General features: G+C 42.5%; 1 protein-coding gene across 1 annotated transcript; it reads left to right on the top strand.

Annotated features, from left to right (window-relative positions):
- The first annotated feature begins 4,486 nt into the window (after positions 1-4,486).
- LOC116834340 (carboxymethylenebutenolidase homolog) lies at positions 4,487-16,189 on the top strand. Its single transcript, XM_032796346.2, is given in 6 exon segments — positions 4,487-4,623; positions 8,297-8,511; positions 11,557-11,664; positions 12,705-12,847; positions 13,978-14,069; positions 15,993-16,189. Coding segments are annotated over 5 exon segments (735 nt in total). The 5' UTR covers positions 4,487-4,623; the 3' UTR covers positions 16,170-16,189.
- The last annotated feature ends 3,081 nt before the right edge of the window (positions 16,190-19,270 follow it).

The following is a 19,270-nucleotide window of genomic DNA, read 5'->3' as shown; positions in this document are numbered from 1 at the left end:
CACAGACTGCCGCTGCAGCCCCTGTATAATCAAACTCCCTCCTCCCCAAGTTCCATAGCCTCCTCACCCAGATGCCCAAGAACACAAGAGGGGAGGCTACGGGGACCCACACACTCAACCCCAGAGGATCACCCAAGCACCAGAAAGCTGGTATATGTGAACTTTTAATTTGGTTTCTGGACTTGTCCTTCCCTCCTCCTCCACCTCTGTAACTCCCCTCTCCCCTGCAGTCTACCTTCTAATTTCTCTCAATGCATTGTGCCTCAAATAATAATGAACAGTTTTTAAACAATTTTAACTTTATTTCCTTTCATATATATAGGGTGTGGGTAAATTCCAGAGAAACAAACACAACTGTCACACCGTACTCTGGCCAGTCATGAAACTGGCTTTCAAAGCTTCTCTGATTCACAGCGCACCCTGCTGTGCTCTTCTAATAGCCCTGTTGTCTGGCTGTGCAACATGGGCAGCCGGGCGAGTTGCCTCAACCTCCCACCCTGCCATAAAAGTCTCCCCCTTACTCTCACAGATATTGTGAAGTATACAACAAGCAGCAATTACAATTGGAATATTGGTTGTGCTGAGATCTAACCTAGTCAGCAAACTGTGCCAGTGCGCTTTCAAACGTCCAAAAGCTCACTCCACCACCATTCTGCACTTGCTCAGCCTATAGTTGAACTGCTCCTTACTACTGTCCAGGGTGCCTGTGTATGGCTTCATAACCCATGGCACTAAAGGGTAGGCTGGGTCCTTGAGGATAATTATAGGCATCTCAACATCCCCAACGATAATTTTCTGGTCTGGGAAGTAAGTCCCTTCCTGCAGCTGTTCAAACAGACCAGAGTTCCTGAAGATGCGAGCGTCATGCACCTTCCCAGCCATCCCACGTTGATGTTGGTGAAACGTCCCTTGTGATCCACCAGTGCTTGCAGCACCAGGGAAAAGAACCATTGTGGTTTATGTACTGGCCGCCACTGTGTGTCGGGGCCAATATGGGGATATGTGTTCCGTCTATCACCCCATCGCAGTTAGGAAACCCCAGCGCATTAAAGCCATCCACAGTGGTCTGCACATTTCCCAAAGTCACTACCCTTGATAGCAGCTGGTCAATGATTGCGTTGGGTACACAGCAGCCCCTACAGTAGATTTGCCCACTCCAAACTGATTCCTGACTGACTGGTAGCTGTCGGGCGTTGCAGGCTTTCACAGTGCTATGGCCACTCGCTTCTCAACTGTGAGGGCTGCTCTCATTTTGGTGTCTTTGCGCTTCAGGGCAGGGGACAGCACGTCACAAAGTTCCATGAAAGTGGCCCTACACATATGAAAGTTTTGCAGCCACTCGGAATTGTCCCAGATCTGCAACACTATGCAACTCCACCAGTCAGTGCTTGTTTCCCGGGCCCAGAATTGGCTTTCCACGGCATTAACCTGGCCCAATGCCACCATGATCTCCCAATCGACACATGCTGTGCATCTAGGAACGTCTTTGTCCATGTCCTCATCAGATAGTAACCTCACTGTCATCGCTTCCTCACACGGTTTTGCAGGTACTGAACATACTGCTGGATAACGCATGAGGTATTTACAATGGTCAAAACTGCAGCAGAGATCTGAGCGGGCTCCATGTTTGCCATGCAATGGCGCCTGCATGGGTAATCCTTGAAAAAGGGCCCAAAATGAGCTGTTCGGTTCAAGATGGCTGATAAAAGGCGGTAAATGGTTTTCTGCCGCTTTCTCCAGTGGCAATAGCCGAGAAATGACAGGGAATTGTTGCCTTCTGTAGCTTCCATGGGAGCCCAGGACAAACAATCTGGAGAAAGCAGTGGAAGTTGTGTGGCTCTGTTCACGATGGCTGAGAAACACCAGGAAATGGTTAGATGAAAGCGTAGATAGAAAGAGAAGAGGACATTCAAAGTGGATTCAACATACCAGGAGACAGGTGGTGCACCGTGCTGCAACGTCTGCTGGCAGCATGGCATCTGCCGTAGCTTTCATGGAGGGAGGAGCAAGTGATGGCACACACCCAGAAAAACCCGTAAGAATGTTTTTGCCCCACCATGCACTGGGAGCTTAACCCACAATTCCAATGGGCAGCAGAGACTGCAGGAACTGTGGGATAGCTACCACAGTGCAGCGCTCTGCCATTTGATACTAGCCTCAGTACTGTGGACGCACGCCGCCAAATTCACATGCTTTAGTGGGGACACATTACATCGAATGTATGAACTCGATTCTGGAAATTTGAATAAAATAACTTCAAATTAATTTCATAGTGTAAATGTACCCCCAGTACCAGTGTTCCCTCTAATTTTTCCCACCCATGTGTGGAATTAATTTTGTTATGTGCGCCAATATGGAGGTGATGTGTGATACATCACCTTCATATTGGTGCACATAAAAAAATTCATGTGGTGGGAGTGGGGTGGAGGGGTTTGAAATGTGGGAAGAGGCTCAGGGCTGGAGCCAAGGGTTGGAGTGCAGGGGTATAAGAGGTTTGGGGAGCAGGCTTCCCCAGGGCTATGGCAGGGAGAGAGGATCCCCCCCACCTCTGTCTCCTCACAGCAGCACCTGGGGCCACTGGCTGTGGTAGGTCCAGGGCTGGGGTTGAGTCCAGGGGAGGGCAGATACCTTCCGGGCAGATTCCTGCAGCTCCTCTGTGGACCTTAATAGGCTGCTGCATGGCTGCACAGCTCATAGGGAACTTAGCTCAGTACACCTGCATGTGGAGCCCCCTGCCAGTTAAATTGCATGAATGCTCTCAGAGCCACTCATGAATCACACAGAGGAAGGCACCAGTTAAATCCCCCCAGCTCCCAGCCTTGTACCTCAGGAACACACCATCTTGCACTGCTCAAGACCCTTTCTTGAGCAATGCAAGTTTATTAATTGGTTCACTACTTCATCAGTGGAAAGTGGATAAACACTGGCCCTTGTAAACCAGAGCAGATTTATCAAGCACTTCAGGCAAACACTGCTTATCAAAATAAGTTTATTGATTACAAAAGATAAATTGTAAGTGATAGGGAAAAAAGTCAGTGGTTACCAAAATGAAATATAAGCATGGAGTCTAAACTCTCAGCCTTATTAGATGGGGTGACATCTGGATTAAGCAGTTTCTCTCACCCAACCTGATACTGCCATTTGGTTACAGTCTTTCATATGCAGCTTTTCTCTCTTAGCGGGGGGACCAGTCTCTTCAGCTCCAGCATTCTTGTTGCTTTCAGCATAAGTGGGGGAGAAGAGAAAGGACCAAGTCTGTGCCCTCTGTGTTCTGTTTTATATGCTTAGTTCACGTGCTTGGAGAACATCAGTCAAGGAACGTCTGGCGGGCATTGCTGAGTCACCAGGCAAGGCTGAGCAACTCCCCTGGTGTGGCCTTGTGCAAGTAAATTATTGACTTGTAACTCCCTTGCTGGACAATGGCTGTTGATGGTTGTTCAACACCCACTCGGGCATTGGTTACCCTCCAGTTATTATCTTTGGGAAGCTAGTATCTGGGCACTTCCCAAATCCACAGCATATTTTAGTGGCAACCATACGACACAATTATCATAACTTCATATGCATTAATGATATCTACATTTAGATGGAACAGTGGGTTTCTGCAGTTCATAACCTTTCCCATGATACCTCACATGGCATGCTTTATATGCAACATCACAATTATATACAAATGATGAATATGTGGGTTACAGGGTGCTCCCCCAGGGTATAGTGTGTCACAGTATCTTTCTTTCAAGCCCTATTTTCTTTCATCCTAATTGGAAAGGCGGGAGGGAGGGACTTGAAAAGACAAAGTCAGAGATTGCATGAGGTAGGGGCCTTGGAAGCAAGGAGGAGTTTGATGTGCTACCACCGTTGAGAAAAGCCAGTGAAGTTGGTAAGAGAACCTACCTCCTCGGTTGCCCCTTCCCTGTTTGCTCAGAGGCATTTTCTACTTACTGCTGGTGTGTGCCCGGGGGCTCTTCCCACTGTGAGCATTGTGGCCCTCTCCCCAAGTCTTCAGATAATTTTCACTGCCTTTTCGTACATGGGAAATGATACAATCTATGTATAGTGTCATAGTGCATCTGTATGTGGTACAGTGGGAACTGATGGACACCACTCCCACACATTTTTATCCAGCAGGGAAATAGATATATCTCTATTAGTCTTATTTTGCCTTCAGTTACTCTAGTGTAAATCAGGAAGCGTCTCTCCTCAATTCAACAGTTACATCAAGTAAATAAAAGAAAAATCAGGCCATATATTTAGAGAAATGGTGTATGGATTATGCACCGTATTACAGAACATGTCAATCTTGTGACTAAGCCAAAAATTAAACCTAGAGCCAGCACAGCCTTTGTTTAAAATGAAAAGGTAAGATAACTGAGTACACACCCGGTTAAGTCCCGCAGGTAATATTGTGAGTCATTAACTAAGATCTGCCAATACAAGTCCAGGGGCAGGACGAATGCCAAACAACTTAATTGTCGGGACCTTTTCAGTCTTCCTGATCAGCCTCGTTCCATCTTCCTGAAGTTAGACAGTTTTTAATAAATTACCCTCATAGAAAAGAATTGCTGTATTTTTAAACAGCAACAGAAGTGAATCAACTGCTCAGCCAAGGACAAGACACCAAAGGTTAGTATTTAATCTAATCTACAATTTTAGATGGAGGGAAAAGTTCCAAAGTGCATATGATTTACTGTTTAAAGACAAACTCAGAGAGCTGCAGCACCATGACACAGCAAAATGAAATGGAGATTGAGACATTTCAGATGAAAAAAAGGTTTTGTGTAGGCTTTGCTCTAATTTCTTTTCACTTTGAGTTGCTTTATATACATCTAATACATTGTATGTTGGGTAAGTTGTTTTTCAGAAAACGCTGCGGAACATGGGCAACTTTTTCAGTGACTCAGGCCAAACAAACCAAAGAAATCCTGAACTGATTTCAGTCCTCACAACCTCATTCTGTAACTCTCCCCCCTCCACCCCCGATGTAGATAGATGTAGACGTGGTAGGGGTGTGTGATTTAGCATGTTGGTCTCCTGTCACACTTAGCATATGCCTTCCCTAGGCTAAAAGGTGTTTTTGACATGTCACTAAGACATTTGTTAAAACCCTGGTGGTGAGCTGTGGAAAAGAACTTCAGGGGCTGAGCTCTTTTGCTTGGGAACACCCATCCTGCCTAGCATATGGGATTGCTTGCCCAAATGGTCACTTTGGCTGCTGTGGGATCCCCAGTCTCTTTGTTATTAGGGCAAGAGTAAGAAAGGGTTGTTATCCTGGTTATGTGAATCAAGGACAGGAGAACTGTAGTTGGCATTTTATGACTGAGGGACTCATCCTCAACTAAGCAACACTTGCTAAGCAGTGGACATGGGTTCTGCAGCCCAGTGAGTTGAGGAGTAGTAGTGGGGTTGTGTTCAGTATGGGCCCTTGCCTGAGGGGCTTAAATGCTATGTTGACCCTTCCTCTTTCCATTGTGTAATAATAGAGCTAATTTAGATTCAATTAAGAGTTTTGTTACATGCTGCAGAGCTGAAATCACTGATACCTAGGTTTACATATTAGACCTACTCTGAGCTAGTGGTTCTGATGTAAGAAGGCTATCCAGATGCATTAGTTGTGAGGCTCCCCTACTAAGAGATGAAATCACTGAAAGCTGGATGGGTTGGTTGGGGGGGCTGAAGACATATTGGTGAGTGGCTAGAGGAGAGGTGTGGCTAGCAGAGAGGACTGGAGCAGATCCCCACAGAGAGGCATGACAATCGGCCGTTAAGGGCCTGGGTAGCAGAAAGTGTAAAGTGCTTCCATACCTCCCTACCTTCCACCCATGCTGGAAGGTGAACTCTGCAGATGAACATCTGATTTCTGGGGCTGCACTGACCAAGGACAGCATCTGTGAGTTGGATGACTTTTGGGTTGCTGGACTTAAGACCCTGAGGGGAAAAGGACACTGCCAAACTTACTTGAGGTTTTGCTCATGGCTTGTGTTATGAATCCTGTTTGTGATGTTTCTCCAACATAATGCCACATTGTTTCCCTCCTTTATTAAAAGGCTTTTGCTACATTCAGACTCTGTGTTTGCGAGAGGGGAAGTATTGCCTCTTAGAGGCACACGGGGGGTGGTATATAATTGTCCCAGGTCACTGGGGGGGAGGGAGGAGGCTCGAGCCAGTTTTGCATTGTGTTATTGAAAAGGAACCCCTAGATACTGAACCTGGCCCTTGTTGCTGCCAACTCTGACAGGCAGTACCGGGTTTACAATGCCATCACTGGTGCCATGGCGCCGGTCCCAGGCTCCAAAGGGGCCCTGGCCCAGCCTGCTCTTCTTTGGCTGCAGTCCAAGGCCCCACCAGCTCTTCTTCGCCCCCCACCTCTGTCCTGCACTCAGTGGCAGCCAAGCTCCCCCCTCTCCCAGCTGTTCTCTATCTCCTCCCCCAGCATGCTGCATTCCCACTCCTCCCACTCCCTCCCAGTGCTTTCCCTGCTGCTGAACAGCTGTTTGCCAGTGCTCCGGGAGAGAGGGGGAGGAGTGGGGTCACAGAGTGCTCAGGGGAGGATGCGGAGAAGAGGCGGGTGGGCCTTGATGCAGGTGGTGGAATTGGGGAAGAGCAGAGCAAAGGTGAGGCCCCCGCACTTCCCCTACCCATACCCCCCCTTGCTATGAGCAGAAGGGCATGTTTCTGATGAAGAGTTGAGTTAATCCAATGAATTTCTCCATTTGAAAAGTTGATGTGAATTGAACAACATACAACTGATACTTCTTACTAAGTTTTGAAGTGGTCTATCAGAGTACAAGTCTTGTGCCTTCTCACCATCCAAAGACAGAACAAATGCTGCGGTTTTTTCTCTTGGAATTAATCACTGCTTGTGGTTTCTGTTACCGGAATTTGAAGTCCATAAGTACAAAACCTCTTGGGCCATACCAATTTGTGTAAATCATATGGGTATGCAGACTTTTTTGTCCTTAGTTTTGTGTTTGGACAGACAAGTATTTAGACCATCCTATACCAGGGCCTGGTCAGCAGCCTGCCGCCACAGGATGGTTTCCATGAGCATACTTAGTGTAGTCAACTTTACACATCTATTTTTGTGTATCAGGAAGCATGTTCTTTATCAGTGCTATTATGCCTTTGCAACATGTCCATTTTAAAGTTCCTACAGAATTTTATGTAAAATCTCTCCCCATTGTTTAATAGTTTGTAAACTATTCAGTCCACAATGTAGTGATTTATATGGATCACTTGAAACATTCTGCAGCAATATAAAGTTATTTGATTCATTTGGTTGGTCCGACAATAGCAGAATGTAGCCATTAGCTTAATGACATAGTAAGACAAAACAGCTGTCTAAACCTCTGTATCAGCTCTGTTCTCTTTAATCTGTTTGAGTCACTTGTATATGCTGACCTCTCTTTGTATAATAGCTAATTAGCAGTTAACCAGCCCGTGTGGTCACTTCATTCTTATAAAATTTTTGTTCACCTTGAAGATTTTCACGTCACACAAGCTTTTTACTGTACTGGTAGAATGTATCACTTCTATAATATGTAACAAATACCTTGTAAAAAGTTTGTGAAATATTTGTTAGGTATGTTCTTATTGATCACATTCCATATATAAAATAAATACCTTTCTTCAAAGTACCTGTAACACCTGGGATTGAAGTTGTTTTAGCAGTGCTACTTCTTTAAACTGAAAGGGCCCATTACAGAATGTTTTAGAAAGCTTTAACTCTTGCCATAAAAACGTCTTACGTTTAATCCAAACTATGTATGTATCTTTACTTGCTCATAAAAGATTATTCACTTCCAAAGCACTGTGTCACATATCAAATGTTAAAACTACTAGATTAATCTATATTATGAGTTCCTGAGTACATCACAGAAAAGAAGGAAAAAAAACTTCATCACAACAGCAGTTTGTGATGATCTTATCTAGGGTGATATTACTCTTAATTTTTTTTATTGTTTTATTATTTGTATTAACAAGCACCTAGGAACCGTAGTCATGGACCAGGACTCCATTAACCTAGGAGCTGTGCAAACACAAATAAAAAAGCTGGTTCCCTGCCCCCACAGGCATATATGCCAAGTAACCAAATTAAAGCTCTCTGTGAAATATAGCAAAAACTCTGCTGTTTGACAGGTATTAGAAGTTCATGCCTAAAATCAATGATATGCTTAACATTATTAATAGATTCCATATTTTACAGTGCCGTCACCACAGTGTATTCAGACATTTTCTGCGTGTGTACTTAAATATTAATAGTTTAATATCTTAAGTCCTTTCCATGTTTGTATCCCAGATGGCCAATGAAGCGAGGCCTTGCCCATGTGACATTGGAGACAGGTTTGAGTATGGGGGCCTTGGGCATGAAGTGCAAGTTGAGCACATCAGGGCGTATGTTTGCAAACCATCCACCAGCACAGAAAAAGCTGTGATTGTGGTTCAAGATATATTTGGATGGCAACTCCCAAATACCAGATACATGACTGATATGCTTGCAGCTAATGGATACATGTAAGCAATATTAATGTTTTCTTCCTAAAGAGACATTATCAAAGTTGCTAGGCCAAAAATGTTCGCAGCTGTTTTTTTAAGACCACACATGTATGAAGAATTTCAAAGACTTTGCTAGCATGTGTTTTTTCTAAAGACATATGTTATAATTTTAAAACAGCGCAAGTAGCTGATCAGTAGTGAGTAACCTTACAATTAGAGCTGTCAATTAATTGCAGTTAACTCATGCGATTAACTAAAAAAAAATTAATCACGATTAAATAAATTAATCACAATTAATCACAGTTTTAATTGCACTGTTAAACAGTAGAATACCAATTGAAATGTATTACATTTGATGTTTTTCTACATTTTTAAATATATTGATTTCAATTACAACATAGTATACAAAGGTGATAGTACTCACTTTATATTTTTATTTTTACTACAAATATTTGCACTGTAAAAATGGCAAACAAAAGAAATAGTATTTTTCAGTTTACCTCATACAAGTACTGTAGTGCAATCTCTTTATCAGTGGCTGGCAACCTGTGGCCTGCTAGGGTAATCCCCTGGAGGGCCACCAGACAGTTAGTTTACATTTGCACAGCCACCCACAGCTCCCACTGGCCGTGGTTCGCCATTCCTGGCCAATGGGAGCTATGGGAAGCGGTGCAGGCTGCAGGGACATGCTGGCCGCTGTTTCCCGCAGCTCCCATTGGCTGGAAATGGTGAACCGCAGCCACTGGGAGCTGTGGGTGGCCATGCAAATGTAAACAAACTGTCTTGCGGCCTGCCAGCGAATTACCCTGACAGGCTGCATGTGGCCCGTGGGCTGCAGGTTGCCCACCACTGCTCTTTATCACATAAACGCAACTTAGAAATTAGATTTTTTTTGTTAAATAACTGCATTCAAAAACAAAACAAGGTAAAACTTTAGATCCTACAAGTCCACTCAGTCCTACTTCTTGTTCAGCCAATCGTTAAGACAAACAAGTTTGTGTACATTTACTGGAGATAATGCTGCCAGCTTCTTATTTACAATGTCACCTGATAGTGAGAACAGGCATTCACATGGCACTTCTGAAACCGACATTGCAAGGTATTTAAATGCCAGATATGCTAAACATTCATATGCCCCTTTATGCTTTGGCCACTGTTCCAGAGGACATACTTTCATGCTGATGATGCCCATTAAAAAAAATCAAGCAATAAATACATTTTGTGACTAAAAACTCCTGGGGAGAATTGTATGTTCTCTATCTTGGTTTTACTGATTCTGGCAATAATATTCATGTAATAGCAGTCTCAGATGATGACCCAGCACATGTTGTTTGTTTTAAGAATACTTTCATTGCAGATTTGACAAAACAAAAAAGATACCAATATAGATTCTAAGATAGCTACATCACCGACCAAAGGTTTTAGAGCTGAAGGATAGGTTTAAGGTCTGAAGGATAAGTGTAGAGTACTTCAGAAGTCTTAACAGAGCACCACTCGGATAGGGAAACTACAGAACCCGACCACGCAAAAAAGAAAATCAACTTTCTACCGATGGCATCTGACTCAGTGATGAAATGAACAGGCGTCGTCACACTGCTTTGGATGGTTTATTGAGCAGAACCTGTTATCAGCATGGGATGCATGTCCTCGTGGAACAGTGGTTTGAAGCATTGAAAGAATTATGACTCTTTAGTGCATCTGGCACATAGTATCTTGTATACGACGCTACAACAGTGCCATGTGAATATGTTCTTCACTTTCAGGTGACATGAACAAGATGCAGCAGTATTTTCGCCTGCAAATGTAAACAAACTTGTTTGTGCTGAGCGATTGGCTGAACAAGAAGTAGGACTGGAGTAACTTGTAGGATCTAAAGTTTTACTGTTTTTATTTTTTGATGCAGTTATTTTTTGTACATAATTCTACACTGTAAGTTCAACTTTCATGAATTACCTGTATAGGTGAATGAAAAATACTATTTCGTTTGTTTTTTACAGTGCAAATATTATATATAAATATAAAGTGAGCACTATACACTTGTGTTCTGTGTTGTAATTAAAATCAATATATGAAAATGTAGAAAATACCAAAACTATTTAAATAAATGGTATTATATTATTAACAGTGCAATTAATCACAATTATTTTTAAAAGCATGCATCCAACGAGTGGGTATTCACCCCGAAAGCTCATGCTCCAATACGTTGTTATCTATAAGTGCACGGACTCTGCTGCTTTTACAGATCCAGACTAACTGGCTACCCTCTGATACTTGCACAAATTAATTTTTTTATTGCCTGACAGCCCTACCTACAATAATTAGCCAGCGTTAGTGATAAAGAGGAAAGAAGGAAAGCAAAAACAACATCTGATTTTTTCAAGTTTCTGAGATATATTTAAAATACTTGTAGTGTCTTTCAACAGCCTTGTACTTGTTGGTCCTAATTAGCATTATTTATAATGGCAAAGTTCTAGTGAAGAAAATGGAATTTTGCCTAGTATGAATGTGACCAAGCCCTTATGAGTACTGTATTCAGAGAACTACAGTAAAACAGATAGGCATTCCCACAATATTAGGTTAACAATACTTAAAGCTCAAATTTATTTATTCTTGTGAATTGTAGAATATCTGCAAAACTGATCATCAGTTCTTATGTTTCTTAATAACAGTTGATAGCTCATCAGATTCCTTAATTGTAAAAGTCTAATAGTCAAGTAAACCTTAGAGACTAACAAATTATTTCAGCGTAAGCTTCTCGTGGGCTACAGCTCCTTCTTGTGGTGCCATAGAATCGGAACACACAGACAGAGAGATATTCTATAGCATACATGCTCTCTACTTTTATGTTCTCTGTATGTATAAATATCTCCTGTCTGTGTGTTCCATTCTATGCATCTGAAGAAGTGAGCTGTAGCCCATGAAAGCTTATGCTGAAATAAATTTGTTAGTCTCTAAGGTGCCACAAGTACTCCTGTTCTTTTTTCATTAAAATACACAGACTGTTGCATAATTATTCCTTATTGCTGTTCCATGGACCTAAAATTGTTCTACTTTTTCATATAGAGCCATCTGCCCAGACTTCTTTGTGGGACAAAAACCTTGAGAACCTTCTGATGACTGGTCCACCTTTAATGACTGGCTGAAAACTCGAGATGCCAGCAAGATAGACAGGTAAGATGCAAATTTAGTAGACTGCATGTATACATGGCTTTCATTGATAGGAGATTTGCCCTAGTAAGGGCTCCAGGATCAAGTCCTAAAACATGATGGACCAGATGCAGCTTGGAGTAAGAAAACACAAATCCCATGGAAATCTGTGGGTCAGATTAGTAATTATGTAAACAGTGGAGTCAATGGCAAAGTAGTGACATTTAGCAGGTGTGCAAAACAACTATAATTTATACATGTCAGAAGTGGAGATGAAGCCATCGAAGGAAAGGAGGCGGAGAACCCTATCAAAAGGAGGTAAGATAAGGCAGGCTTCTACTACTTTAACTTAGGTCACACTACCCTCATGCTTCCTAGGGTCACGAAAGACTACCAAGTTGGTGTCACTTACATTTGTATTTCACATCCATGAAGTCCCAGATCAGTGTAAGTTACACTATTCTCCCACTCTACTAGTCACTTAAACTTGTTTTTTTACCATTTACACCTAACTGCACTTCACCATTTACACCTATTAATTAACTGCTGAATTTCATTAAGCATTTTAAAAATTTATTGACTTCATGCAATGTTTACTTCCCTTGAAACAGTTCAAGCTGTCATTTTTAATAATTTGATCATAAATGGTATTTTCTTAAATGGGCTTCACTTAAATTTTATTAATGTTAATTGATAAGATAAGAAATCTGGTCCTTTATCCAACTGTATTTGTATGTATAGAATCAATTAAAATTCTAACCACTAATATCTGCAAAGTAAAAGATTGTTCTGATTGCACCTCATTACATATTCCATATGCTATTCGTGCATTATGCTGTTTTATTCTCTAGGATGAACTAATTCCATTAAATATTCATGTATTTCGTATAGTTGCCAACTCATGTTTCAAAACGGCAGTTTAAATTCTGGAATTGTTGTGTTCCAAGAACATACTAAAAACCTAAACAAAATTAGAAATGACTATTTTATAAACCAATTGTTCTTTTCAGTTTTCCAGGGAGTGCTATTAGATCCCTTAATTCACCTTTCTTTACATGTGTTAGGGAAGCTGATGTTGTCTTGAAGTATCTAAAGGAGCAATGTAATGCAAAGAAAATCGGTGTCATTGGATTTTGCTGGGGTGGAATGGCTGTACATCACCTGATGCTGAAAAATCCTGAATTAAAAATTGGGGTGGCCATGTATGGTAAGTTTAAAATGCATGTAAACTTGAGCTGACTCACAATATAGCATCTAGTTTAACTATTACTGTATATAATCCATGGCAATTTAATTTATGTGTTGTGGATTATGGGGAAAGTTCCTGGAGGCCTTAAAAGATCATTTTGCTGTTTTGATTTCCTGGTCACCCAAGTTCATTAATTAATTTCATACGATTATTTTTGTTGCTCTGTGGTCATCACTTGTGAATGTATATCGAATTAATTGTCAGAGCACTTAGAGCTTTTTCTGTGTTTTTTATTGTTCTTTAAATGTAAATAAATAGTAAAATACAAATACATTATAGATTGCCTAGTGATTTGCATTAATATTTCTGAATATATTTAAATTGAAATCATACATGTATATATAATTATGAATGCTTACATGTATCTTTGTAGCCTTAGATCTATGAAGCTTTCATAACAGAAAAAAATGTGAAATCAACTTTGTACAGTCTGCGATAACATGCTGATTCTTATACCATTTCTAACTGATGATAAAGGCACATCAGATTCAGCACAATTGTGTCTCACCCATTTGGTCTGTGTCAAAACTAGATCTGAAGGCTTTTTCAGTGGGGCAAAATGCCAGGCACACGCTCAAGGCTCAATGTAATACATACAATTTTCACAAAAGATTGACCCAAGCTGTTAAGTATGGATTTTGAACAGGACCTGAATCAGATGTTCCCACAGATCTTTGGGTTCAGTGTTGCAGTGTATGCCTACCCTGGCAAAAGCCAGGTGAGTATTTCTCCACCAGGACAGCTCTAGCAGGGGTATTAATGATGGAAGTTGCAGAATAGCCATCCAAACCAAGGTTAGACAACACAGTGGTAAAAATGCTTGTCTACAACACAGACTTGTCCATTGTTGTTACTAGTGGAACTCCACTGATGGGGAAAAACGTGTTGGTTTTTTTTGCCAGTGCAGGTCCAGGTAGACCAGTTATAGAGCTGGGCCAAGACACTGGATCTGGAGCCTCACTTCCCCAGAGTTGGAAGACAGGAAGTTCAGATCCCATATCTCCATCTGTAACTTTCATGTTTTGATTTAGTGTTAACCATTCTAAATCGCTCACTATACACATTTGAAATGTATTTAATTTTTCTAGGAGTAATTAAGTACTTTGAGGATAGATACAGTTTGCTCCACCCCACATTCTTCATTTTTGGTGAAAATGATGATTTCATCCCTTTTGAACAAGTAAGTTCACCATCAAACACATTTATATCCTCATTGCTTTTTAAACATTTATTTCATACGATAACATTTTGTTAAGAGAAATTAGAAAATTAATTAGTATCTTTCTTGCCTCTTAAAAAGGATATAAAAATGCCTGTTATTGTTCTCACAAATTATTTAAAGGCATACTGTCAATGTTTCCCATCTCTGACTATAGATTTTATAAAATAAGGGGTGATGGTAGGAGAGAGGCGAGTAGCCGTAGACAGAATCAAAATGAAGGCATTCAGCAGGCTCAGGAGATGAAACCCTCCTTAGTCAAAATGACATTGCAAATAGTCAACGTTAGGTCAACACCCTGAATTGGTGCAACAGGGGTCAATAGTTGCAGAGGAACAGCTCATTCCTAGGCTTTATCTCTTCTTCCCTGGAAGGGAAAACTAACTAGTGTAGTTTCATTGACAAAGCTAAGAGATGTGCAAAAAGAAAACAGAGCGGCTGATTATGAACCCTGTAGCAAGGCAGAGTGGCCTCTCTCCAAGCCTGAGATCCAGGGACCACTACACTCCCCTTGGCAGACAAAGCTGGGCCAACCCCTTGGTACCTGAAGCAGAAGGGAGTGGAAGGAAGTGTAGAAGGAGGGCCCAGCAGCTCAGTTTGTCTGGAAGCATGGAAGGAGGCAGACGTTTCCAACCAGCTGCAGAACTCCAGAGCTGAATCAATACTGTGCTGCGCCCTACCCTCAGAGGAGACCGACTCATGATAGGAGTTGCCAGGACTGTTGTCAGCCCTGTATCCCAAGATGATGGAATATCCTTGGACTACAGAGCCCTGCACCTGGACTGGGGTAGGAAGTAGCCCAGAGAAACTAGACTTTTTAGTCCATTTTTGTCACTGGAGCATGAGTAAGCATGTTTCAGTTGGATCCCACTGACCAAGTGGCAGAACCCTCCACCACTGTTAGGGCTCTGGGCTGGGACCCAGTAGAGTAGGGTGGATCCAGGTCCTCCTACCCACTGCTGCCAGTCCCACCCTGTTCTATCTGTGTTTTTCATCTAAAGGCATTGGCCAGAAAGTAAGTGTGAAAAATCGGGTTCGGGGTGAGGGGTAATAGGAGCCTATATAAGAAAAAGATCCCAAAATCGGGACTGTCCTTATAAAATTGGGACAACTGGTTACCCTAAATTAGACATAGATCTGGATTCCATGGAGGCTAAAGTTCAAGGCTTAAGCTTGGCTCAGGCTCTGGTTGAACAACACTAAAATACTGCAAGCTTTTTTTGTAACATTTCAGATCCATTTGAACCAGAAGACTTATATAGGCACATTGCTCAATATTTTCCAGATCAAAATATAGATTTTTTCTTTTAAAGTGTATAGACTCATAGTAGGAGGGTGCTGAGTAGCCTCTGGAGGAGCCAAAAGGAAGACATGCTGCAGGCTTGCATCCACTGTTAATTATTTTTTCCATTAAAAATCATAGGAGCAGGTTAGACTCACAAGGTTTGAATCTGTGCAACTTCCATCTGCCCAAACACAAATTCAGAGCGATTCCAGTTTTGTCCCATTTCTCGGTCCAGTCTCCACTACTTGCTGTAGTGCTTGCTACCAACTGGGCTACTCCATGGTAGTAAGCCCCATCACGAAACAAGTGTTTTTATCTTTGCACAGACCTTTGAAGATGCTATTCCACTTACCTATACATTTTGTGTAATTTTGTGCAGTCATAGTTCAGCTATGGTTTCTCCTCTTACTACAAGAAAAGAGCCCATAAAAATATAATTGGGGTAACAAATCTAGTCTGGCCCAAGTGTGATATTACTAAAGAAGGCATTGAGATGAGGATACATCACATCTTTCAGGAAACTAAATAATGGGCAGCTGAGAACTGGTAAAAATAATAGGTTAAATCAGTATCACTAATGGAAGGATGTTCTGTTACAGGTCACCTTACTGGAGCAGAAATTAAAACACTGTAAAGTTGATTACAGAGTTAAAATTTACCCTGGACAAACTCACGGTTTTGTACATCGCAAGAGAGAAAATATGAACCCTCAAGATAAACCTTACATTGAAGAAGCAAGAAAGGACATGCTCAGCTGGCTAAATAAATATCTTTAACAAAAGCATACTGCTAGAGCTGTAAAACACGGTCCAATAATTTGTTGATTAAAGGACATTATAATTCTGTTTTTGGAAAAAATAAAACTTTTAAATTTAATTAGAAGATTTAAAAAAGATAAATTGTTAGCTATTTACTTTTCAGCAGTAACACTTTCTAACAATTTTTATTTGTATTTTTGAATGTCCTTTAATAAGTTGATACCAAAATATTTTCAAGTGTAGAACACCTTAACTCTAGAAAAAAGTTTTGAAATCTGACCTACATATCTTAATGTAAGGGGACTGTTGCCCCCTTACTAACATTCAGCGGGGGTGTTTGGGCGCTACCTACCAGCACTGAAAAGGGAGGGGTCGATGGGAAATCAGGAGCCTGAGACTGACAGTCTCCAGGATCAATGTGGAGAGACCAATGCTGCAGATCAGCCTGATTGACAGGGCAGGCAGGCTAATCAAGGAGTCAGGAGGCTAGGGGGGCGGGTCCCGTCGTCTGTGTGAGCTGGAATTGTCTGAGTCAGATGGAGTGGGGCCGAGCTAAGGAGAGAGCAGGGGCCCAAGCTAAGCTGCTAGGAGCAGAGCTGCAGCCCAAAAAGCCAGAGCACAGCTCAGAGAGAGCAGACCTGCCCTGGGAGGAGAGCTGCAGCAACCAGAGCCAGAGGGGCCAGACAAGCAGCCCAAGAAGCAGGTGAGAACTGAGAACAAAGTCACAGAAGCAGCCTGCAGAGCAGACCTGCCCTGGGAGCGGAGCTGTAGCAACTGGAGCCAGAGAGGCCAGAAAAGCAGCCCAGGGAGCTGAAGGCAGAGCAGCAGCAGCAGCCATGCTGAGGCAGAGTGGAGCTGGAGCTGGGGCTGGAGCAGTCCGGAGCTGGGTGCAGTGAGCAGCTGGGGAGAGTGAGGGGGACCCTGTGCAGTGGGCCCAGCACAGGGAGACGCCTCAGCCAAGAGGCCCTGCAGGCCAGACTTGGAGGGGGATCGTAACCCTGACAGGGCGAGGGTGACACTGGGAAGAAGAGTCCTGCCACCCAGAGCCTGAGAGTGTGCGGCCACTGCCAGAGCCAGTGTCCAACCCGCAGCGTCCCTGCAGCACAGCCAGGGCCTGAGAAGGAGGCCTGGGACCTACAAGGAACAGACTGTGAACTGCCCTGACATTCCAGAGACACTGTGATGTTCCCTGCCACAGAGCAGTGTGATGTGTTTTCCTTTAACCTTTCCCATTTTTCCTTATTCTTTTTTAAAATTAATTGTTAATTAAATAACTTGTATTTGCTTTAAATTGTATGATGTGATCAGTGGGTCAGGGAGGTGCGCAGTGCAAAGAGAGTACCCCGGAGTGGGGACACCCTAGCCCCTGTCCTGGGTGACCACAGCAGGGTTGGGGGTTGAGTCCCGCAGGAATCCTGGGTCCAGCCATTTTGGGGTTACGAGGACTCTGCCAGACAGGAGAGTGGAAGGGGAGTCCTCAAGGGCAGGGAGGCCTCTGGGTAAAGGAAGTGGGAGCGAGGACTCAGATCCTTTCGCTAGCCCACTTCACCGGAGTAGTGCAGAAGCCAGGAAAGTTCTCCACAATAGCGGGACCATTCTCCCGCTTACATAATGATTGTTACAATGTGCTTTGAGATATACCCCTATCTAAGGGGTTCATATATCCCTTGATATTTAATGAGTAATTGTAATAAAATCTAATGATAATTATGTAAATGCACTAAGAAAATATTTCCCCTACAAAGCCATCCTACACTGCCTTGAGCTGTGGTGTCCTTAGCTCTACGCTAGCCGGGGTTATACTTGGACATTATTTAGATAGGAGACTTCCCAGGAAAGTGGCACCAGTGACTCAGCAGTTAGTACCTCTGCTGGTGAAGCAAACATTTACTAATTCTCCAATGCCAGCATGGTGTTAGGGCCACTGTGCTGCTGAGGCTATTGTCTTTCTGATAAGATGTTTAATCAAGTCGCTTGTTCCATGAACTTGTTGCAAGATCTAGAGAAACTATGAGAAAAGGTGTTGATGTGATGGTGTCCCCAGGGTGCAGCCTGGAATTGGGGTACTGCTGAGTCCTCTGTCCCACCAACCTGGGTTCCCTCTCACACTGTGATGCTGTGACAAGCTGCAAAACCTCTGTTAGATACTGCACTCACAAAGACATCACAGGCAGGGACACACCCAACTGAGTTACATGAATGCTTCTTCCAGCCACTCATGGACTAACAAGAGTTCCCCCCATTCTCCAGTGTAGGACCCCAGTGCTGTACCATCTTGCCCTAGTCAGAAGCCTGACCAATGTAAGTTTATTACCCAGGCCGCCCCTGCCCCCAATATGGACACGGCATGCATAAGCCTTTGTAACTGAGTTGAGATTTCGCAAGAGCTTCATCCAAAACACACTGGTTTAGGTAAAGTTAAAAACAGCTCTATTAACTGCAGAAAGATAGTTTTTAAGTGGTTATAAATGGTAGGCTGGAAGATCAGAGATAGTTACCAAAGAAAATAAAAGATAAATGAACAATCTAAATCTTAAGCCTTATTTCATTCGGCAGTATTTAGATGAGCATTTTTCTCATCCAACTGGATGTTACAGTTCTTAATACACAGGATTAAGTCTCCTCAGATGATCTTTGTCTTCTTGGCATCCCAGTTGTTTCCAGCGTAGATGCGGGGAGGAGAAAAGCAAAAATATGCTGCAACGTGTCCTAGTGAGCTTTGCTGAGTCACAGTGATTGAGTAAACGCCCACTGTGTGGACTTGGGCAACTGTCATTGAATTGTAAATCCCTTGATTACAACTCTTATGCTGACTAATGTTTGTGGAGCACCCTCCTGGGCAGGGTCCTTTGTATGTCTCTAGCAAACATACAGCATATTTCAGTAACAACCATACAGCAAAATCTCATAACTTTATACACACTAATGATATACATATTTGGACAGAACTTTGGGTTTCAGCTGATCATGACCTTTCATATGATATCTTACATGGCATGCTTTGTTTGAAATATTACAGCCACATATGAATGATGAATATGGGAGTTACAGAGTGCCATTTTGAGGTACAGGTATGTCACAGTTGATTTAACCATGTATTTACCGTAATTTGCTAACAT

The sequence above is a fragment of the Chelonoidis abingdonii genome, chromosome 2 (genome assembly GCF_003597395.2).
Source record: "Chelonoidis abingdonii isolate Lonesome George chromosome 2, CheloAbing_2.0, whole genome shotgun sequence".
NCBI classification, from domain to species: Eukaryota; Metazoa; Chordata; order Testudines; family Testudinidae; genus Chelonoidis; species Chelonoidis abingdonii.
The sequence above is the reverse complement of the archived record's forward strand: the minus strand, read 5'-3'. Positions and strand labels throughout refer to the sequence as shown.